Consider the following 21,751-nt stretch of genomic DNA (forward strand, 5'->3'; position numbering starts at 1 on the left):
CACGTGATGAAGTCCAGAAAACTCGCTAGGGGCTCGTAGGCATGGTTCCTCATGTGCCGGAACTCCACCACCATCTTCTCCTTCAGCTTGTCGTCTATGACGGAGACGGTGAGCGGGGACGCCTCGTTGGCCAGGAAGTTCCCATAGTCGGTGCTCTGCAGGTGCAGCTTCAAGTCTGGAAAAGAAAGCACGGGTCCACGCTACAGGGTTTGTGCTGAGAAGGGTTCCGAGCATACCTGAGGAGGCTTGGGGTCAGCTCTGGGTATTCCCTTCTCTGAAAGGTCACCTGAAAAAAAAAAACCCACGCGTTAAGCCATGTGGTTACGTTTGTGCTCAGCTTTACTGAGGATGATCTAAATGCAGAAAAAAAAATCGGTTTCACTGCAGCAGCCGTGCCCCATCTGAAAAGGGAAATGGTCACTGCCTGCATAACTGGGCACACCTTTCTGCCAGCTGTGCTTGGTAAGATGGAAGGCTGCTGATTTTCTAGGAAAAAAGTCTTTGCTACTGGCCTTGATGTCTAGAGAACTGAAGTCTTATTTCCTCTAGCCAGAAGTGCTCTGGTCACAGGCTTCTGAGAAGCAACCAGGACCGAGAGCCCACCTGCCTCCAACAAACAGGTCCCCTCAGCAATGACTGGGAGGCAGGAGGCATCTGAAACACTTTCAAAGCCAAAGAGACGCAAGCAACAACCCTGAAATTACAACAACCTTGGTGAAGTCAGGCATTAAAAGGCAGAGAGGGGCTGGAAAAGCCCATCCACACCCATCTCGCACAGCGGGCACTCCCTGCTCAGGATGGAGGAACACGCTCAGAAGCCTTCCTCCCCTCCAGCTTCGAGCAGTTGTCTCTGGTACCCCTGCTGCAGGTCCGGTGCCCAACTGAGCTGCAGTGCTGGACAACAAGCAACCACAGCACGCTGAGCTCTGTCAAGATAAAAATCCCTGCATGAGCCAAAGGCGTTTAAGTGTCCGTATGGAAAAACTGAATCCAGAGCTGAGGAACGTCACAGAGTCCCATTCCTCAAAGCATTACGAGCTGCGCTGGTACATGGTGTTCAGCTCCCTTCAGCTTCACCTCGGAGGGCCAGTTAGGCAAGCATCCTCCCAGGGATCCAAGGCCTTTATGGGGGGAAAGGAGAATAGCTGGAAGAGTTTAGCCAAACCAGATGTGAACGCCCTGTCCAGAGAAAACAAACAGAAAACCCAAGAAACTTCTCCCTGCTTTCCCTGAAGCAGGAGCGCTGGGGTCGCCTTCCCCTCCTGCTGAGCCGTGCGCGTCCTCAGCACCACGGGATGAGCATGGCAACCTGCAGGTGGACAAGGAGGTAAGTGAGAAAAAGGAGTGTGTATACATGGCATGGGTCAAGCTGAGCTTGAGGAGACTGATCTCTTGACATTACAGTCAGCTACGGCCACGAGCTGGACAGCATTCTCAGCACTGAGCTCCAAGCTGAGCCTGTACTGTACAGCGTGACACTGGCCTCATCCAGAGGGGCAGAAGGGTCAGACAGCTTTCAGGCTGACTTAAATCCTTCTGGGTATTTCCAATGGGGTCCAGCAAAGACATTTTTGACCCAGCACTGTTTCGTTCCGAAGACGTTACCACTGCTGAGTCTCACAGGAAACAGATGGTGGTTATGGAGGGGGTGAAAAAAGGCCAGACACTTAATAGCACTCAGTTTCTGTCATGTTTCTCAGCAGTTTCCAGGACAGTTTCATACTCCACTTACTTTTAACAAGGAATCCTGGATGCAGCAAAGAGAGCTACTTGCTCAACAACTCGCACCGTGGCTGAAGCAAAGCAGAAACTGAACCTAGCTCCCTGCTCCCCAGGCTGTGCTGCAGCCCAACAGCTGTGCTCTGTTCCACCACGGCACCGTGAACTCCTGCTCGCGCTTCTGAGATGGGAAAACACGGGCTGGATAACGGAGAGATGGAGGCTTTTTTTTCCCCAACATGACCTTTCAAGGCTTTTGTGCCAAACTGAGAGAGCCCCTCGCCTCAGCGTGGCCTGCACAGGTTCGTTACTGCTGACAGTCACCTCCTACCTGATGGCAATCCCTTGGTGAGCCCTGCAAAACCCAGCTCCCAGGAAGCTCCCACCGAGCAGTTCTGCACCTCACTGGCTTCTGACAGCTAAGAGAGAGACAATATACCAGAATTAAGTCTTGCTGAGTTCTCACTCCCCCTAAAAATAAACCCTAAAGAGGTTTAGAGAGGTCTGGGCTAGAAACCAAGACCTAGAGCCACAAGGCAAACTGAGGCAACGCTGACATCAGCCTTTCCAAAACAAAAAGACTTTTAGATGAGCTGTGGAGTACGAGTGGAAACGAAGTGCTGCTGTCAGATCAGAGCTTTACCAGCTTGTGTTTAATGGAAGCACGGAGCAAGAGTCAGCAGCTGCTCACCAAGCATGAGAGAAAAGGTTCCAGGAGGAGGACTGTGCCCGTGGAATCAGGCTGCAGGGTAAGGCTCAGGGGACGGCAGCAGTGACACCCCCGTACTGCCCTGAGGAAAGCTCAGGCTGTGCAAAAAGGCATGTGATGTTGTTTTGCAGCTACACGGGAACTTGGAGAGGAAACCGCTCACTGCGCATCGTCCCACCAGATCTTGTTTCAGCAGGGAAACTTCCCAGGCTTTCAGCTTATTTCCTAGAGAAGAGAGGGGAGAAGTGTTTGAAGGATGCCTTGCGACAGCCCCATTGCAGCCACCAGCTCCATGAAGCTGCTCGCTGAAGCTATTACTCAGCTCAAACGGCTCGCTGAGAGCAGTCCATGGTGCAGACAACACGGGGCTTTGGCTGCGTTTGCCCCGATTTCAGCTTCAGCTCTCCTCAAGGAAAGCGACGGATTTGACCCAGCCCTGGAGCTGAGACCTCCCAGCAACACCGCGCCTCCTGCATTCCCCTGGACTGCGAGGGAAATGAAAACACCAAGAGAAAGCTGTAAGACTCCCGAGGCAGACAGTCCCATCCCCAACACCTTGGGCACGGCGGGAGGCCAGGCTGGGAAAGCTGGTGCCGAGCAGAGGGCTGGCAAAGAGAAGAGCTCAGCGCTTGTTTGGCGAGCTGCGTGCCACTTCTGGCCTGCCCGAGCTGCTGCGGGAAGGGACCTGGCGGTGCCACCGCCACCTCCTGCAGCTCAGCTCCCACCTCTGAGGCCACAAGAATCCTCCTTGCTGCCCGGCCAGGGATGGAGGGACAGGGAAAGCACAGCCAAGAGGGCAGAGCTGCCCCCCACGCGCTCCGGCTGTGCCTCGCAGCCTCTCCATCACCAGCTCCGAGCAAGCTCTGCCCGGCCGGAGCGTTTTATCCCACGCAGCGAGGGGGCTGCCCCCCACGCCACAGCACAGGAGCCAGCACAAGGCCGTGCTGTAACAGGACTGAGGTTTATGTAACACTTGGAAGTCGCTTTTACAGGCAAGGCCAGCCACAAGCTGCAGGAACCCAGCTCCTCTGCGCCTCCTCGCATCCAAGCGGACAGAACACATTTTCCAAGAGCCGGGCTGGGGTTGCAAACCCTGCCTCAAAGCATCCCACGGCGTAGCAGCGCCTCACACGAGCCCGTCCTCCTCCAGCCATGCTCCCCAGGTGCCATCCAGGAGGGTTTGGGAGGTGCTGACCGCTCCTGGGGCTCTTCCCAGGTGGAATCCCCTGCCACAGGAGCCTCGGGAGCACGGTGCCTGACAAGCAGAGCCACTACTGAGCTGGAATTGGAGATCCTCACGCTGCTCGGGGCTCCCACCTGGAGGTGAGCTGCTCCTGGCGAGCCCCTCCAGACGCTGACCAGCAGGCCTCAAGCTGGGGACCGCTTCCGAGGGGAGCACTTGCCTGTTTCGGCGCTTCTCCAGGTGGTTCACGCATTTTAAGAGCGTCCTGAGCCAGCAGCTGGCAAGGGAGCTCGTGAATCACCACGCTGCTTTTGTTCTCTCGCCTCCCCCGCAGAGCCCAGTAACTCACGGCTGGGTCACAGCTCCCAGAAAGCTGCCTCACGCGGGAACACAGCAGCTCCTCAGACCCACGTCCTTTTTTTTTTTCCTGCCGGGTATTCCTGTGGAGCAGCACACGCCACGGTAATCTCGAGCACTTACAGCAGCCTCCTTCCAGCCCTCGGACCAGGCACTGCGATTTGGACACGGTTTGCTGCCAGCTGAAGCTTCCTTCGGTGCACAGCTGTGCCAGCACCACATCTGGACCCTCCAGGTGACTTTTTCTTGCGGGACCTCACACCCACAGCAGTAACAGGACCCTCCCCTGCAAATCTGCTTTGTCACAACCCAGAATCAAGCTGTCACTCAGCCGTTCAGCCACCTGCCTGCCCCCAAAGCCTGCCCTGCATTACTCAGACACTCCTGGCGACCACCAGCTCATACGTCCACCCCGTGCTCTCCAGCACCCTTCTGAAGCCGTGCTGTTCAACACCGAGTTCAAGTTTTGGGCGCTTCCAGCAAGGACTGTGAGTAAGAGGACGATCGGTCATGAAAGCTTCCACAGCTTCTGAGCTGAACCCATGTTTTTGTGCAATTACCTGCTGCAATCCCAACGTCTTCTCACTCCATCGCTGCACATACACAAAATCAAAGCAGTCTCCCCATCAGCTGCATCGCCCACGTCTCCCTCCAGAAGGCTGCAGCTCTCACCCCCCAGCCTGTCGCTGCGTTTATAGCCACTTCAGACGCTTCTGAAACGGATTTTCTGAAACCTGACTTGAGAAACGCTGAGAGACCCTTCCTTTTCTGCAGAATTTCAGACTTTTCTGTGGTTGCAAACCAGTGTAAGTGATGCTCCACCTCTCCGGTGCCAGGCAGCAAATTCCACCGCACCACAGCTGGGCCCAGAAGCCACTTCTCTGGCCCTTTCCCCATCACCGTGTCACCTCTAACTCCCCACCTTCTGCTTCAGAGGTCCTCAGCCCGCGTTCCTATCTCTGCCGAGGGAAACCATGGCTGCAATCTCCGAAGTCCCGGACGCTGCTGTGAAACCTAGCGAAGTTGAAGGGAAAAGCAACAAATCACTCAGAAGCTAGGAGGAACGGGGCAGAAGCAGTCCCACGCCGCAGGGACCGAGAGCAGAGGAGGAGGAACACCACCAGGACACCAGCAGCGAGGGGCTGCAGGCGATGTGTGCTGGGAAGGCCGGGCACTGCCATCTCCTACCAGGGGGCAGGAGCCAGACAAGGCATCAGGCAGCACCCGAGGAGCAGCTGACCTCAGGTGCCGCCTGAAGCTCAGCCATGCGAGGCTGTGGGGTTGGTCTCCACCTGGTAAAGGGGGCCAGAACAAACAGCAGCGAGCCTCTGGTGAACCCTGCAGGAAGCCAGAGACCACAGCGTTTGGCACCACGGCTGGGCAAGGGCCGGCGTTTATTTTCGACGTGTTTTGCTTCAGCTTGCTTCAAGAGGAGAGCCCCGGCGGGCACAGGGCAGCCTCGGGGCTGCTGCTCTTTTGTCACACTCGCTGCGGGGCAGGAACACTCCCGAGCCCTGCTCAGGCCCCAGAGCTCTGCCTGGGGCATCAGATGTGGGATGGGAGCTCCTGCACAGCCACAACGCACCCCAGCGAGCCCAGGGCCAGCTCTTCAGAAAAATAAAAAGATGCCAGGGCAGCAGCCCCGTCCTGTGTTTTCAGGAGGTCCCTGCACGTGTAAAGGCTGGGCTGCTGCACCTGCAGAGCTCCGGGCTCGGCCTGAAGCAGCCTCCAAGTTCAAGGTGGTCCTGAAGCGTGGCAGGGCTTAAATCCATCGCCTGGCCTCCAAGAGCACGGTGATAAAGCCCGAGAGAGAAGGGCAGCACGGCCTCTTCTGCTCCTCTCTTGGGGAAAGCAGACGTGGGGAGCGCTCGGCCTGCAGCACGATAAAGCCAAGGCCTCCACGGGAGGAAAGGAAGATCCTTGGGGCTCTCAAAACAAAATTCTGCGCTCAGCAGGAGCCCGTGGCACACACAACACCCACATCCTGGAGCCAGGAGTGCACACAGGCCCTTGGTTCAGTGCAGAGCCTCCCTGTGCAGCGGGAGGACAGCCACGATGCATCCCCCGTGGCTGCAGTGCTTTTCAGAGAGTCATTAAGGTTGGAAAAGCCCTGCAAGACCATCGCCTGCCACCACTGTCACCACCAAACCATGTCCCCAAGCACCACGTCCAACCTCTCCTCGGACACCCCCAGGGACGTCCTCTGCCCCAGCCCAAACACGCCCAGCTCCCTCAGCTGCTCCTCACAGGACTGGTGTTCTTCTAAAAAAATTAAAAAAAAAAAGTTGTAAGTGGAAAAAGGCCTAAGAAAAAAAAGTCAGAAGTCAAGTCATAAGACTCCTCTCATACAGGAAGGCAGCAGGATGCTTGAAAACTGGCCACTGCTTTCTGGTGTCTCTTGCAAGCAGGCAGCCTGCAGTCAGAGCATTTCATCGCCTCTCCTCTGCATGGAGGAGGAGAGGGAAGGGGACAAGCCATCGGAGCACGGATGCCCCTTGAAGAGGCATTTAGGGCAGCAAGCCCTCAGCAACCCACCCCCGAGCTGACTGAGGCAGCAAAGCCACCCCGAGCAACCCTGGAAATGCTCTTCAGGGCTCACCACCAGCCTGGTGCTGGCTTATTCCACAGCACACAGCCCAGAACCGCATCCCTGGGGACTCCTCCTTTCCCCAGGAACCACGTTTATCGACTATCTGCCTCTCCAAAAGGCACCTCTGAGGCTCAGCTGGCTCACACCAAGCCCAAAACAAGCCCCTGCCACTGCCCAGCTGGCTGCGTCCCAGCCCCATTGCCCTCAGCCAGCAGAGGAAGGTAAGCAATGAGAGGGGAGGGAACGCTGACGAGAAGGTGCAGGAACTCCTGCTCCTAAAGAAAATCCTTTTGCTCGCTTCCCAAGCTCCGTACGCTGCCTGCAGGGCTGAACACCAACAGCAAGGCCTGCCTGGAACTGATATTCCTGTCCCAGATCGAGCTCCACTCCTTCCAGCAGCTCTGCTGTGCGACTCTACCCAGGGTATGATGTTCTCCAGAGCAGGCTCCAGACCTCCAGCAGGATGTTCAGCTTCTAGGAGCTCAGCATCCTCCCGACAAGAGAAGTCGCAGCGGCTCCTAAGCCTGGTTATCCAGGAGAGAGGTGTGCTTACACAGCTGGAACGGGGAAGCAGCTCCAAGCCCGTCACTGACACCTCGTGTCAGAAGCAGGAACTGGCTGCAGCGAGCTCCGAGCATCCCGCACGGGCACACCAGGACCTCTGGCTGGGGAACAGCCCCAGAACCAGGGCTCCTGGAGCTGAAAGAGAGGATTAAACAGGTTGTTGCTGAGGGGCTCCGGAAAAAGCATAAGCCAAAGCAGCCGTTGTACTCTCCTGGTGATTCTCGTCACGTTTTCCAGCCCTTTTTAAAGCCAGGTGGGAGCCTGCCTGCTCACAGGGAGCTATACAGCTCCATGAGATGGCAGTAAGCAGTCTCAGCAGGAGTTTTAATCAGCTTACTTCGCGATCAGACGAGCAGGGATGGCAGAGGATCACGCAGAAAGGCAAGCCAGCACCTACCTCAATTTAGTGCCAAGAGAGAACGCACCTGGAAGTCTACAGAGCACAACAAACTGGTGCTGTGCTAGGAAAATCGTAGCTATACGGACAGAGGAAAGAAATGGTCTGACCACAGACCTGCGTAAGCGATCACAAGCAACGTTCCTTGAAGGAAAGCCTTCTACAGGAGCCAGGCAGAGGAGGAACAAGAACAGCAGCAGCTCAGAGCAGCCTTTGAGGTCTGAATGAGGCTTGACAAGGAGCACAGCAGCCAGCAGAGAGACATCGGGGCAGGATGATAACGACACTGTGATAATCACACTGTCCTGAGACACTTCAAATGCAGAAGGCACCACAGGAGGAGCCAAGCTTACGCAACTGGGTTTAGAAGGCAAAGAGAAGGGAGAGAAAAAGGAGAAGCTGAAAATACAGAAACACCCCAAAGAGGAATTAGTCTGCGGGGATACAGTTTCGGGCTGCTGACTAGCAAGGCCACAGGAATACCTCCCAACACACTCCTTCGGGCCCTGCGCTCCACAGCGAGAACAATAAAGGCTCCTCTGCAGCTCTTTGCTTGCAGCAGTCTGCAGAAAATAAGCTTCTGCCCTACATAAAGGTATTACAGATACTTTTAAGGTACACAAAGGCTGAAGCAAGCGAGAGCATTCCGTTCCCGTTCTGTTGTCTAACATCTGGGTGAGCAGCTCCAGGTACACACAACCAAAGTCCACCTGCCAAGGACCCTCCCAGGTGCTGAGCTTGGATCTGAATCACTTGGCAGCGACCAAGACAGAGCTGACACTTCAGAGAGTATCCCGAGCTGGAAGGGACCCACCAGGACCCTTGAGTCCAGCTCCTGGCACCACACAGGTCCACCCAGCAATTCAGGCCATATGACTGAGAGCACAGTCCAAAGGGTTCTCAAACTCCAGCAGGCTCGGTGCTGTGACTGCGTCCCTGGGGAGCCTGTTCCAGTGTGCGACCACCCTCTTGGTGAAGAACCTCTTCCTGATGTCCAGCCTGAACCTCCCCTGCTGCATCTTGACTCCATTCCCTCAGGTCCTACCGCTGGTTACTAAAGAAAACCGATCGGCGCCTGCCCCTCCACTTCCCTTCGCGAGGAAGTTGTAGACCATGATGAGGCCTCCCCTCAGCCTCCTCTTCTCCAGGCTGAACAGACCAAGCGACCTCAGCTGCTCCTTGTACATCTTCCCCTCTAGGCCCTTCACCATCTTTGCAGCCCTCCTCTGCACACTCTCCAACAGTTTCACGTCCTTTTTGTGCTGTGGTGCCCAGAACTGCACACAGTGCTCGAGGTGAGGCCGCACCAGAGGGACAATCCCTTCCCTCATCCAACTAGCGATGCCGTGCTTGGTGCACCCCAGGGTACATTTGGCCCTCCTGGCTGCCAGGGCACACTGCTGGCAAAAACCACCACACTCACCCCCAGCTTGCTAGCAGTTGCCTGGCATTTTCAGAAGTTTAGGGCAAATCCAACCATTGCAGTGCCACTGACACCTAAAGACACGCCTGTCTCCGACCCGTGTCACTAGGGAGCAGGTGTTGGTGTTCGTGGGTTACAGGCAGATCCTCTTGGCACCTAGGATGGAACGATGGCACAGAGAGCAGCGTGGCACCGACCAGCTGGGGTGGGATGGCCACAACCAAGTGGTGCAGTCGGTACACCAGAAGGAAGGGATGGCATCAAAAAGGACCTGGACAAGCTGGAGAATTGGGCCCATGAGAACCTAATGAGGTTCAACAAGGCCAAGTGCAAGGTGCTGCACCTGGGCTGGGGCAATCCCAGACATGATGACAGGCTGGAAGAAGAACTCATTGAGGGCAGCCCTGCAGAGAAGGACTTGGGGGTTCTGGTGGATGAAAAGCTCGCTGTGAGGCAGCAGTGTGCGCTTGCAGCCCAGAAGGCCAACTGCAACCTGGGCTGCATTAAAAAAGGGGTGGGCAGCAGGGGACAGAGGGGATTGTCCCTCTCTGCTCTGCCCTTGTGAGACCCCACCTGGAGCGCTGCGTCCTCGATGACTCAATGATCTCGAGGTCTCTTCCAACCTCGACAATTCCGTGATTCTGTCCAGGGCTGGAGCCCCCAGCACGAGGAGGACGTGGGGCTGTGGGAGCAGGTCCAGAGCAGGGACTCGAAGGTGACCAAGGGGCTGGAGCAGCCCTGCCGTGAGGGAAGGCTGAGGGAGGTGGGGGTGTTCACCCTGGGGAAGAGCAGGCTGTGGGGACACCTCACGGAGAGCTTATAAAAGGGCTGCAGAGGGACAATTTGCTTGGGTAGATGACGAGAGGACGAGAGGGAGCGGGCTTGGGCTGAAAAAGGTGAGATTTAGGTCGGATATGAGGAGGAAATCCTTCACTCTGAGGGCGGGGGGAGGCCCTGCAGCGGGTCACCCAGAGAGGCTGGGGGTGCTGAAGGCAAGGTTAGACGAGGCTTTGGGCACAAAAAACTTAAAAACATACATATAAAAACGTCATAAACAAATAAATAAGCAAACACACAACAAGGACCCGACCCCCCCCCCCCCCCCCCCAATAGCTCACCCTCCAGGCTCTCGCACTGCACCAGGTTCACGTAGTCGCCGTGCCGCAGCACGCCCGCCTTGAAGCCTCGCACCAGCCCCTCCAGGTAGCCGTTGTCCACGTTGAAGTGGAGCTCGGGGCAACACGACATCATGGCGGCAGCGCCTCCTTTCCTCTCTTCGCCTTCCTTTCCTTTCCCTTCCCTTCCCTCCCCTTCCCCTTCCCCCGGCCGCTCGCCTGACGCCGGCCGCAGCCCCGCCCGCTTCACCGGCCCGGCGGGCCCTGCGCGGGAGGGAGGGGTTGGCGCGGAGGGGAGGGGATTGGGGGGGTTTGGGGGAGGTTTGGGGGGAATTTTGAAAAGGAGAGGGAGGGAGGGGGTTAGGGGAGGCTGAGGGGGAGTCAGGGAGGAGGCTGAATGGGTTTTAGGGGGAGTTTTAAGAGGAGACTCAGGGGGTGTGAGGGGGTCTTAGGAGGAGGCTGAGGGAACTCTGAGGGGAAGCCTGAGGGGGAGTCACAGAGGAGGCTGAGGGGGTCTTAGGGGGAGAATTAAGGGGACACTGAGGGGAATTGGAGTCGTAGAGGGGAAACTGAGGGGTAATTGGAGTCTTAGAGGGGAGTCTGGGGGGATTCTGAGGGGATCTTGGGGGGAGTCCTAATTGAGAGGCTGAGGAGTCAGAGGGAGTCTTAAAGGGGATCCTGAGGGGACCCTGGGGGAGGCTGAGGGGGGTCACAGAGGAGCCTGAGGGGGTCTTAGGGGGCGTATTAAAGGGACACTGAGGGGAATTGGAGTCTTAGAGGGGAGTCTGAGGGGATTCTGAGTAGATCTTAGGGGGAGTCCTAAGGGAGAGGCTGAGGGGGGTCAGAGAGAGTCTTAGGGGAGGGTCTGAGGGGAGTCTGGGGGGATTCTGAAGGGATCTGAGGGGGAAGCTGAGGGGACTCTGAGAGGAGTCTGGGAGAGCCTGAGGCTGATGGGGAGTCAGAGAGGAGCCTGAGGGGGTCTTAGGGGCAGTATTAAGGGGAGACTGAGGGGTAATTGGAGTCTTAGAGGGGAGTCTGGGGGGATTCTGAGGGGATCTTAGGGGGAGTCCTAAGGGGGGGCCTGAGGGAGAGGTTGAGGGGGTCAGAGGGAGCCTTAGGGGGGATCCTGAGGGGACCCTGGGGGAGGCTGAGGGCGATTCTGAGAGGAGTCTGAGGGAGAGTCTGACAGGAGTCAGGGAGAGCCTGAGGACAGTCTGAGGGGAGCCTGAAGGGACCCAGGGGGAAGCCTGAGGCACCCTGTGGGGAATCTGAGGGGATCCTCAGCCCCCCACCCCAGTACAGCCCCACACATCACACCGGAGCCCCCCCTGTGGGGAGGCATTTCCCATCGGGAAGTGTTTCTGTGCAATGCCAGTGGCTGAGCGCAGGCACAGGTCACCCAGAGGGGCCACGAGGTCTCCATCATCAGAGGTCTCCAAACCCGCCCAGGCTTGGCGCTGGGTGGCCCTGCCGGAGCAGGGTGGCACCGGGTGACACCAGGAGGTCCCTGCCCACCCCAGTCACCCTGAGCAGGACACCAGCCCCAGTCTCGCTCAGTGATGGGTTTGCTATCGGCTGCTTTATTGGAGCTGCGGAGGAAGAGGCTCGTGGGGAGAGGCCCATAGTGGCCCCGAGGGGCGAGGAGCGGGCAGCCCGGCGGCACTAGTTCTTGCCACAGGGGAAATTGGTGCTGATCTTCCTGCAGTAGCAGAAAGCGTTGAAGAAGCGGCAGTAGCAGGTGGCGCAGGGGTCGCAGCAGGGGATCTGGTGGCCCAGGCAGGACTCCAGGAGGCGGACGCAGCGGCGGGGAGAGCGCTCTTCTCGGCCCGGAGCCTGCAGGGCTGTGGACGATGCCTGTCAGAGAGAAGAGGAGGGAGAGGGTTTGTGGTCTGCTGGCTGGTGAGGAAGAATCATTTTGGAGAGAGCCAGGAGCCCAAGGCAGCTCCATCTCAAACAAAATAAGGCTTGCCAAAACCAGAGATATCCAAGAGAAGACACTCGGGGCTTTGTGCTGAACCCTTTTTTCACTTCAGCGGTTGATCCATGACCCCCTCAGGTTGGGGGTAGTAGGAGTAGGTCCCGTTTGGACCCTCCAAGGGGAAGGATGGGTCTGTGTTTTGCTCCAAAAGGACCTGACAGTCCTCAGCAGTGGATTCCCTGCTCCCATTCCCTCTGGCTGAAGGTGTCCTCACAGTCCCCGCTGATTTTTACCGAACAATTGGTCTGGCTTGAGACATTTCAGAAGAGGATGTTTCACACCCATTTTTCATTACGGAAACGCGTGGTGGGAAGTTTCAGTTCCCACACTTTCTTAGGAAATTAGGCCGGGAAACCTCGCCTGCCTCCAGAACTTCCTCCAGCCGCTTCCCCTCCCAACCCCTGCAGCAGCGTCCCTGGAAGGCCGACCCCAAAGGAACAGCTTTCCCAGCCCCGTGACATCTGGCTTCCCAAATCCCAGCATGTCCACACTCCTCAGCGGACAGCGAAGGGATGCTCCCTTCCCAGACCACGTTTAGGGTTTGCTCCAAACCACCCCGACCACTAGGGCGTGGAGAAGCCCAGTGTGACTCAAAGCAGCCCTGGTCCTTTTTTATTTTTTATTTTTTTAAGGGAAACACAAGGTCACGGAGCAGTACCTGCGGTTCCAGCACACTGCTTTTCTGCAGGAGGTCACCATCAGCTTCTTGGACCTCCAGGGCCATCTGATCAAACTCCGTCCTGGGAAGAGCTCCTGCAAAACAGAGAGAGGCTGCACACTGGCACTGCAGGGGGGGCTCCCCTCTTGCATTTTGGGGGCCCGGGCATGCCAGCAAGGGTCGGGGAGTGCAGGACTCACCTGCAGGCTCCACCGCCACCTCCTTGACTTTCCACAGCAGGCTGGGGTAGCGGGCTCTGTCTGCCCCGTACAGCCCGGTGCTCATCTTCTGCAGGTGGCCGTGGCTGAGGTCTGAGGTGAGGATGGCCTGGATGCCCTGCAGCAGCCCGTAGCACAGCAGCAGCACGTTCAGCATGGTCCTGGGGTGACCTGCGTGGAGGAGACAGGGCCAGCGTCAGCCTGGTCCCCACTGCCACCGCCCAGGTGCCTGAGGGACACGGTGCTGGCCAAGGGTGCTGGCCAAAGGTGCCCCTATGGGTGGCACCCGAGTTCAACAGCAAGACAAAGAGGGAAAGCTGTGAGGTCTGATGCTCTGCCTCCACCACCAGACTTCAGATGGGAGCGTTGAAAGCAATCCAAAGCTGGTTCTGCCTCCTGGAGATGGGACTCCAGCTGTTTGTGGAGGCTCAGGGTCTCCCTGCCCGTCTCCCACACCACCCTGAGGCCACGCGTGCCCACCTGCCAGCACACAGGCTGTGGCCAAAACGAGTCCCACGAAGCTCCTGCTAACACTTAGGCTCACAGAGCATGGAAACGCCGCTGGTTTTAAAGGCCAGAAGCTGATCCTTCCAGCCCGGGCTGCATCTGGGCTTCATCACATCGCTGGGGGGCTCTCCAGGTGCCAGCCCTTGAGCTGTGGTTCGTGCCCAGCCTTAGGGACAGGTTTGCAACGCTCCGGGCAGGAGCTTGGTGCACGGACAGGAGCAACTTGGCATGGCTGCAGCCTCCTGCACTGCACGTGGCGTTGCACCCAGGGCCGCGGTGATGGAAATGTCCCCAAAGGCCCTGGGACTCCAGGGTCTGGATGTCACTGCAAAGTCTCTTTGAGGCACCTCCGAGCCATGCGGTTACCCCAATAACCCACAGAGGCTCATCGGGACGGCTGCTGAGCACCGAGTGTTTGGGTGCAGCTTCCTTTGCCCGGCCAAGCTGCCTGGAGCTCGGTTGCCATCATCTGATGTCCCTGGGTGGGACCAGCCCGTGGTTTCCCCCTGCCCCCTGCAGGGCTCCCTGCCCGTGGGGGAATCCAGATTTTCCTCTCCCAATGCAGGACAGGGCTGCGAGCTTCAGCAGCCTGAAAACCACGCGGGGAGCCAAAAAAAGGGACCCAGGAGTGGCAACCCTGTCCCACCCAGCCCCGTGACACCCAGTTCCTGCTCCTTTGGCCAGGCCAAAAAGCCGCTCGGGGGCTCCAGCCTGGCAGCCCGGACCCACAGACCCCTCCTCACCCCATAAAACCACCCCATGCTGTGCCACGGGACCCCCACAGCCCGGCCCCACTCCCCAGACCCTTCCCCGGGGCAGAACCCCACCGACCTCCTCCGGGCACAGAGGGGCTCCGGGCGCGTTGCTCCGCCGGGCTCGCTCTCCGCCTCGACGCCCTCCCCACATGCTTACGGGAATTTATATCGGCTCCCTGCTAATTAAGTGCCGCGGCCGCGTCACTCCGCTAACCAGCGGGGATGTGGGCTGCTCTGGAAACGGGGCTTCGGCTGGCCGGGGAGGCGGGCGGCGCGTGGGAGGGGGGTCTCCTGCGTGGGGCTACAGCGAGGAGCTCAGCCCCACCTGCCCCAAAATCCGGGGGTGGCCACCCAGGGGTGCGAGGTCTCGGCTGCCCCATGCTGGAGGAGCCAGGGGGTCCCACGTCTGTGCCGGAGGAGCCTCCGGTTGTTCCCGGCCTCGCTCCATCATCCCTTGCCGTGCTTTGGAGAAGGGATCAAACATCAGCGCTGCTCTCCCGAGGCACCCAGAGCTCTCTGCTGCTTTTTGAGGGTCAAATTGCCCGTCCCTAGCTCCTGGCGCGAGCCCAGCCATGGCGCAGAGCCCATTTGCAGCCTCCACTCCCCATGTGTGGGGCCTTGGGGCTCCCATCTGTGCCAGCAGCACCTCTCCTTCCTCGATCCCTTCCACAACCTGTGGCATTTCCGAGCTCCCTGCACACCCAGGGCTGCTCTCCGCCACGGCGAGGACGACCAGCAGCAGCCTCCAGCCCCGACGGCATCTTCCACGGCCCCATCGTGGCTCCTCGAGCCTCTGGGTGCCGGGACATTCAAGCACTGCTCCCAAACCCAAAGGAAGCTGCAGCGAAGCCTGGCGTGGGCTGGGCACGCTTGGAGGCAGCACCTCTGCCCCTGGGCAGCCTCTCACCCCGCTGGGGTGTCCCCAGCCACACTGTGGGGTCCCCAACACCCCACACACGGGGTGCAGGCCCCCCGTGCCCCTTCCCAGTCCTGGTGGGCACCGAGTGCCCCATGCAGGACTCGGGGCAGCTCCGTGCCCCCAGCCCCTACACCCCAGCGGGGTCTGGCTCCCAGGGGAGGGAGCAGCGAGCGGTGACGCCAACCCCGAGCGGGCTCAGCCTGGCTCATTAGGGTCCCGCTCATTAATGCCCGGCTCGTTAGGGTCTGGCTCATTAGGGCCGCGCTCGGAGGGCTTCTGGGAAGGCATTAGCGGAGCGGCGCTGAGAGCTTTTTCATCTGCCGGAGCTTTTTTTAGCCCCCCGGCCCCTAATTAGCTAAACGAGCCGCTTCCAGGAACGGCCCCGGACTCCGGGTCCCCCCCCCCGCAGGACCCCCGCATCCCAACCCCCCCCCCCCCCGTGCTGGGTGCGCTGAGCTGCGCCCGGGCTCAGCTCGGGGCCGGGGCCCTTTAAGGCGCGCCCCCGCGCCGCGTGACGTCAGCGGGGCGGGCGCGCCGCCGGGACGCAGCAGCCCCGCGGCCCCGAGCTCCGGCGGGCGGTGAGAGGCGGGGGGGGGGCAATGGGAAGGGGGTTTGGGGGTGCACTGGGGTCTGGGAGGGGGGTGTTGGGGTGCAAAAGGGGCTGGGAGGGGGGTTTTGGGGTGCACTGGGGTCTCGGAGTGGGGTTTTGGGGTGCAAAAGGGGCTGGGAGTGGGATGTTAGGGTGTACAGGGGGCTGGGAGTGAGGTTTTGGGGTGCGCAGGGGGCTGGAAGTGAGGTTTTGGGGTGTGCAGGGGTCTGGGAGTGGGGTTTTGGGGTGCACTGGGGTCTCGGAGTGGGGTTTTGGGGTGTTGGAGAGCTGGGAGTGAGGTTTTGGGGTGCTCATGGAGCTGGGAGTGGGGTGCTGGGATGTGCAGGGGTCTCAGAGTGGGGTTTTGGGGTGCACATTGGGCTAGGTGTAGGGTGTTAGGGTGCCTAGGGGACTGGGAGTGGGGTTTTGGGGTGCACAGGGGTCTCAGAGTGGGGTTTTGGGGTGGAAAAGAGGCTGGGAGTGGGATGTTAGGGTGCACAGGGGGCTGGGAATGAGGTTTTGGGGTGTTGGAGGGCTGGGAGTGAGGTTTTGGGGTGCTCATGGAGCTGGGAGTGGGGTGCTGGGGTGCACAGGGGTCTCAGTTGGGTTGTGGGGTGCACAAGGGTCTGGGTGTAGGGTGTTGGGGTATGCAGGGGGCAAGGAGTGGAGTGCTGGGAGTGGGGTTTTGGGGTGCACAAGGGTGTGGATGTGGGGTGTTAGGGTGTACAGGGTCTGGCAGTGAGGTTTTGGGGTACCCAGGGAGCTGGGAGTGGGATGTTGAAGTGTGCAGGGGGCTGGGGGAGTGTTGGGGGCCTGGGAGTGGGGTTTTGGGGTACACATGGGGCTGGGGGGGTGGAGGTTGTGGAGTATTGGGGTGCTGAGGGCTGGAAGTAGGGTTTTGGGGTGCCTAGAGGACTGGGGATTGGGGTGCCCAGGGTTTTGGGGTGCTGGGGACCAGGGGATATTGGGGTGCCCAAGTTAGTGGGATTCTGGGGACCAGGGGATTGAAGTACTGGGAGGCTGGAGGTTGGGATATTGGGGTGCTGAGGAATGGGGAGTATATTGGGGAATGGGAATTGGTATTGGGGTGACTGGAGGTTGGGGTATTGGGGTGCCCAAGGGGATGGGAACCAGGGGGATACTGGTGTGCCCAGGGTTGTGGGGTTACTGGGATGCCCAGGGGACTGGGGTGCTGTGGGTTGGGGAGTGTTGGGGTGCCTGGGGTCATGGGGTAATGAGGGCCTGGAATTTGGGGTTTCAGGGTGCTGGGGATGTGGAGATTGGGGTGCTCGAGGGGGGGGGTTATTAGGGTACTGAGAGACCGGAGGTGGGCTCCTTGTGGTGCCTGGGGTTCTGTGGGCCAGACTACGGGGGTGCAACACCATCGGTGCCGCGTCTCCGCCGACCCCAAAGTCAGAGGGGGTGCCCGGTCCGCTCAGCACCCCCCCCCGTGGCCCTACAGCGCCCCATGCCTGTTTTCTGCCTGACGCCGCCATGGCCGAGGGGAAGATCGCGGGGCTGTACGACCTGGAGCGCACGCTGGGCAAGGGGCACTTCGCGGTGGTGAAGCTGGCGCGCCACGTCTTCACCGGGCAGCGTGTGGCCGTCAAGGTGATCGACAAGAGCAAGCTGGCGGGCGAGGCGGCGGGGCAGCTGCTGCAGGAGGTGCGCTGCATGAAGCTGGTGCAGCACCCCAACGTGGTGCGCCTCTACGAGGTGATCGACACCCACTCCAAGCTCTACCTCATCCTGGAGCTGGGCGACGGCGGCGACATGTTCGACCACATCATGCGGCACGAGGGCGGGCTGGCCGAGGGCCGCGCCAAGCACTACTTCGCCCAGATCGTCCACGCCATCTCCTACTGCCACAAGCTGCACGTGGTGCACCGCGACCTCAAGCCCGAGAACGTCGTCTTCTTCCAGGAGCAAGGGGTGGTCAAGCTCACGGACTTTGGCTTCAGCAACCGCTTCCAGCCCGGCAAGATGCTCACCACCAGCTGCGGCTCGCTGGCGTACTCAGCGCCGGAGATCCTGCTGGGGGATGAGTACGACGCGCCGGCCGTGGGTAAGGGCGCAGCGAGCGGGTGATGCCCACCCCGAGCTCGTGCCTCCCTTGTGTGTGTGCTCGTTGCCCTGCCAGGATGTGGTGTACGGGTGTGAACGGGCTCGCTCTGCTTGTGCTCCCCCTTCCCGTGGTGTTTTGGGCATCCTCGGGGGACAAATCCTGCACTGGGATGCTCGGCCACAGCAGGAGGCTGAGTGAGGCTGACCCGGTGCAGCTCCAAGCCGGAGGCAACTCAGTGCCGGAAGGAAACCTGCTCGGGATGCTGCTGCCTGCAGCTCGGAAAGTTTCCTCCGCTTGGACCCCGCCCTGCTGGAGCTTCCTGCCGGGGTTCGGGGCCCGTCCCGGGGCGCGGGGAGGCCCCACGGGGACAGCGGGGACGTGGGAGGAGAGGCAGGGCCGGGAGCCGCGCCAGCTCCGCTGGAATTTGGGGCAGGAGGATCGAGCAAAACAAAGCGCTGGAGCTCTTAAAGGCAACGGCCCGGTTTCAGCACGGAGGGGGAAGGATCCTAAAGCGGGAGCTGGCAGGGCTCAGAGGGGCGATGGAAGCACGAATGCCTAGCTCTGCAAAAGCAAATCAAGCGAGAAAGCCGGCGCAGATGAGAAATGTAAAAATGCGGGCACTTAAGGAGCTGAAGGTATTAGCAGAGAGCCCCGGGCCTGTGCTCAGCATCCTAAAAATAAAACGGTTCTGCAATAGCAAGAAAATCAGTCTCCGAGCTGCCACGGGGGGCGGGAGCGCTGCACGGGCGCGTTCCTGCCGCGGGTCCGTGTGGCAGTCACAGGGAGGCACGTGAAGATGACTGCTGCGGCTGGCGGCGGGGCTGGCCCTGGCCCTGTCCCCAGAGGAGGGCAGCGAGCCCGTTTGGGCCGGTGCCCACACAGCTGGGAGAGAACAGCTCGGGGCTGCTGCAGCCTGTAGGGCAGCGGGGAGCTGTGGTGACGGTGCCACCCCGCTTTGGGGACCCCCTCCAGAGGGGTTTGTGCAGCTGTGGGCTGTGGGTGCGTGCTGGAGCACTGTCCCTAGGGGTCCCGGATGGATTATGGGCACCTGGTGCTTGGGCAAGTGGCCCACGCGTGGCTCTGGGTGACAGGGACGAGGCCGTGGTGCTGTGATGTGCCCTAAAGGGTGCTGATCCCTGCCGTGGCTGGATCCTGCCACCACCAGCCGGAGCCTTCCCGCTGGGTGTGCTTGGACCAAGACCCCAGGCGGTGGTCTCGGGGCTGCCTGGAGCTGTTGGGGTCACGCAGCCCCTGGTCCCAGCTGTCCCCGGTGTTTTTGGGGTGTCCCCTCCAGCACATCCCTGTGCTGGGATCCAGCTGGGACCTGTGTAAGGGCATGGCTGAGCTGGGCTGAGTGCAGGTGATGAAAAACAGGGATGAGGAGGTGACAGAGCAGGTGGCCTTCACGCCCTGACCACCACCTCTTCTGTGAAGTCCCTGGGGACCTGCTTGGATATGGGATAGGCAAGGTCCTTCCCCGTGTTGGTGGTGCCTGCTGTGGGGCAGGACCTGGAGCAGCACCCCAAGGGGCCTGCACCCTGCTGGAACCTGCTGGGGGGTACCTGGGCTCTCCTTGGGGGTCCTCAGCGATGCTGGGGGATGTCAGCCTGGCCACGGCAGTCACACTGGCTGGGGTTGCTGAACCTCCTCCTCTTCCTCTTCCTCTTGCAGACATCTGGAGCCTGGGCGTCATCCTCTACATGCTGGTGTGCGGGCAGCCGCCCTTCCAGGAGGCCAACGACAGCGAGACGCTCACCATGATCATGGACTGCCGCTACACCGTGCCCCCGCATGTCTCGGCGCAGTGCTCCGAGTAGGCACCTCTTCCCGCTCTGTAACCCCGGGGCAGCTGCCCCCGTCCCCGTGGGTGTCCCCACGGGTGTCCCCATCCCCGTGGGTGCCCCAGGATCGGGTTGGGGATTGGGGGAAAGCTCCCGGCTGTGCACTGATGGAGGTTCCTGGTGTTGCTCCCTTTCCCGGGCAGCCTCATCTCCAGGATGCTGCAGCGGGACCCCCGGCAGCGAGCCTCCCTGGAGCAGATCGAGGGCCACGCGTGGCTGCAGGGGGTGGACCCGTCCCCCGCCAGCCGCTCCCTGCTGCCCCTCACCTCGCACAAGCGCGTGTCCCGGGAGGAGCACGAGATCATCATCCAGGCCATGACGTGCGGGCACATCGCCGACCGGGACACCATCCAGGAGTGAGTGTGGGGCACCTCTGCGGCTGGGACAAAGCGCTGGGGAAAGAGGTTGGAGACCACCAGGGTCGCCCCTGGGAGCGCCGCATCCCTCGGGCGCTGACGTTCAGCCCTCCCCATGTCTCGCAGGGCGCTGGAGGCCGACCGCTACAACCACATCACGGCCACCTACTTCTTGCTGGCGGAGAGGATGCTGCGGGAGAAGCAGGAGGAGCAGGGCCGCCGCCGGAGCCTCCTCTACGACCTGGCCAAGCAGGTGCAGAGCAGGTGAGCCCCCGCCGCCTCCCCGTCCCCCCCTGGCATCCCACGCTGGGCGCTGACTCCTCCGCTCCTCCCCGCTCTCAGGACCGACCTCTCGGACACGTTCAGCCCCGTGGATGGCAGCGGTGGCCTTCAGCCCTTCGTGGAGGCACCCGGCAGCCCCCAGCCACCCTCCCTGTCCTCCTGTGGGGACAGCGGTGACAGCGGCCGCGGCCTCCGCCAGCCCCCCCGGGTGCTGCTGAAGGCCCCCGCCATCGACACCGCCATCACCAAGAGCGCCCCGGCCCTGCAGCAGATCTGCGAGGAGGAGGAGGAAGAGGAGGAGGAGGAAGGCAGGCCGGCCGTGATGGAGAGGAAGAGCAGCTCGCTGAACCAGGAGCAGATGCGAGATTTCCTCCGTGCCGGGGCCCGCCGGCTGTCGTGCCACGGGGAGGTGCCGGGCTGGGGGGCCGAGCCGGGGGGCTGGGGCGGGCGCCCGGGTGCCATCGGAGGCGGGCGAGGAGCCCCGGGGCCCCTGGAGCCCCCCAAGGGGAGGGAGGAGGATGTGGGGAGCCCCCATGAAAGGGGGCCCGTCCTGCCGCCATCCCCAGACCCCACGGACAAATGCCAGGGGGCCCTCAGCAGCCCCCACATCCAGGCCCGGCGGGCGGTGGAGAGTTCGGGCCCGGGGGGCACCGAGGCGGGCGCGGAGAACGTGATAAAGCTGGACCCGGGGAAGGGCAAGAGCGGCAGCCTGCGGGACCGGCTCCTGCAGTTCCCCCTGTGCGAGAAAGCCCTGGCCTTCAAGATCCGGCCCAGCTCCAAGGAGAGCCTCCTGTCCCTGGGGCAGTTCAACTGCTGCCATGTCATTTAGCCCCGGGCAGGGGCTGTGTGCGTCCCCCCGCAGCCCCCCGGTGCTGCTGCACTGCTTCCACCCCGCTCGCCCCCATATCACCCCCATCGGCCACCTCCCTGCCGCGGGGCCGGCTGGGCACATGGAGGGGGGGGAGCTGGGCTGGGGTCCCTGCCCTCCCCGCTGTCCCCAGCACCCCGTGCTCAGGGATGGGTGGATGACGACATTTTTTTAACTACTAGAAAGAGTTTTTTTAAATAGTCTATTTTAATGTAATTAAATAAAGATGGCTATATTCCCCCCCCCAGAGCCTGAGCAACCCTGGGACCGTAGCCCCAGGGCCAGGCTGTCCTGCCTGCCCCCCCAGCCTGTCCCCCCCTCACCCCAGATGCGCTTCCTATTTATTACCTCTTTGTTTTCTTGCTGGCAAGAAATGAATGACGAGGGAGGCGGGCGCCCGGCCCGCTGTGCGCTGAAGGGATGGGAGCCGCTGGGAAGCAAAGTTCATCGGTCCAATAAACCACGCTTCGGGTTTGATGCGGTTGCCTCTTCTTTCTGGGGCGGGGGTCTTATAGGAAGAGGAGGAGGTTACGGTGCGGGTTGGGTGGTGGATGGACAGACAGACAGGCAAAGCAGACCCCGTGTCCATGGAAAAGAGGCAGGAGAGGGTGCCTGGGGCAGGCTGCAGCCACCCCAGCCCTCGGGCTCCCCTTGCTCA

At 60.7% G+C, this 21,751-nt stretch overlaps 3 protein-coding genes across 6 annotated transcripts in view; 1 reads left to right on the forward strand and 2 right to left on the reverse strand.

Annotated features, from left to right (window-relative positions):
* ATP6V0D1 (ATPase H+ transporting V0 subunit d1) overlaps positions 1–10,317 on the reverse strand; it is a 33,371-nt gene extending 23,054 nt beyond the window's left edge. For both annotated transcript variants that reach the window (XR_014697238.1, XM_084533466.1), the window contains exons 1-2: positions 10,061–10,317; positions 4–175 (exon numbers count right to left, since the gene is read on the reverse strand). Coding sequence is in view for 1 of the 2 variants with exons in the window: in XM_084533466.1 (XP_084389592.1) it covers positions 4–175; positions 10,061–10,193 (305 nt within the window). In the remaining variant the exon portion in view is untranslated. The remainder of the gene's footprint in view (positions 1–3; positions 176–10,060) is intronic.
* Positions 10,318–11,617: 1,300 nt separating this feature from the next.
* Positions 11,618–19,378, reverse strand: AGRP (agouti related neuropeptide). Of its 3 annotated transcripts, none has more exons than XM_084533749.1 (4): positions 19,309–19,378; positions 12,894–13,082; positions 12,694–12,788; positions 11,618–11,911 (listed from the first exon to the last, which is right to left on the reverse strand). In XM_084533749.1, the coding sequence occupies exons 2-4, from the start codon at positions 13,066–13,068 to the stop codon at positions 11,720–11,722; spliced, it is 462 nt and encodes a 153-aa protein (XP_084389875.1). In that variant the 5' UTR covers positions 13,069–13,082; positions 19,309–19,378; the 3' UTR covers positions 11,618–11,719. The 3 variants fall into 3 exon arrangements, with proteins under 3 accessions (XP_084389875.1, XP_084389873.1, XP_084389874.1); XM_084533747.1 differs by lacking the exon at positions 19,309–19,378 and adding an exon at positions 14,847–15,145; XM_084533748.1 differs by lacking the exon at positions 19,309–19,378 and adding an exon at positions 14,250–15,145.
* Positions 15,549–21,570, forward strand: LOC311443503 (SNF-related serine/threonine-protein kinase-like). The gene is made up of 6 exons (XM_084533745.1): positions 15,549–15,670; positions 17,144–17,746; positions 19,418–19,559; positions 19,731–19,943; positions 20,070–20,207; positions 20,286–21,570. The coding sequence occupies exons 2-6, from the start codon at positions 17,176–17,178 to the stop codon at positions 21,052–21,054; spliced, it is 1,833 nt and encodes a 610-aa protein (XP_084389871.1). The 5' UTR covers positions 15,549–15,670; positions 17,144–17,175; the 3' UTR covers positions 21,055–21,570.
* Positions 21,571–21,751: the final 181 nt, after the last annotated feature.

Source organism: Aythya ferina (assembly GCF_964211825.1).
Source record: "Aythya ferina genome assembly, chromosome: 12".
NCBI lineage: Eukaryota > Metazoa > Chordata > Aves > Anseriformes > Anatidae > Aythya > Aythya ferina.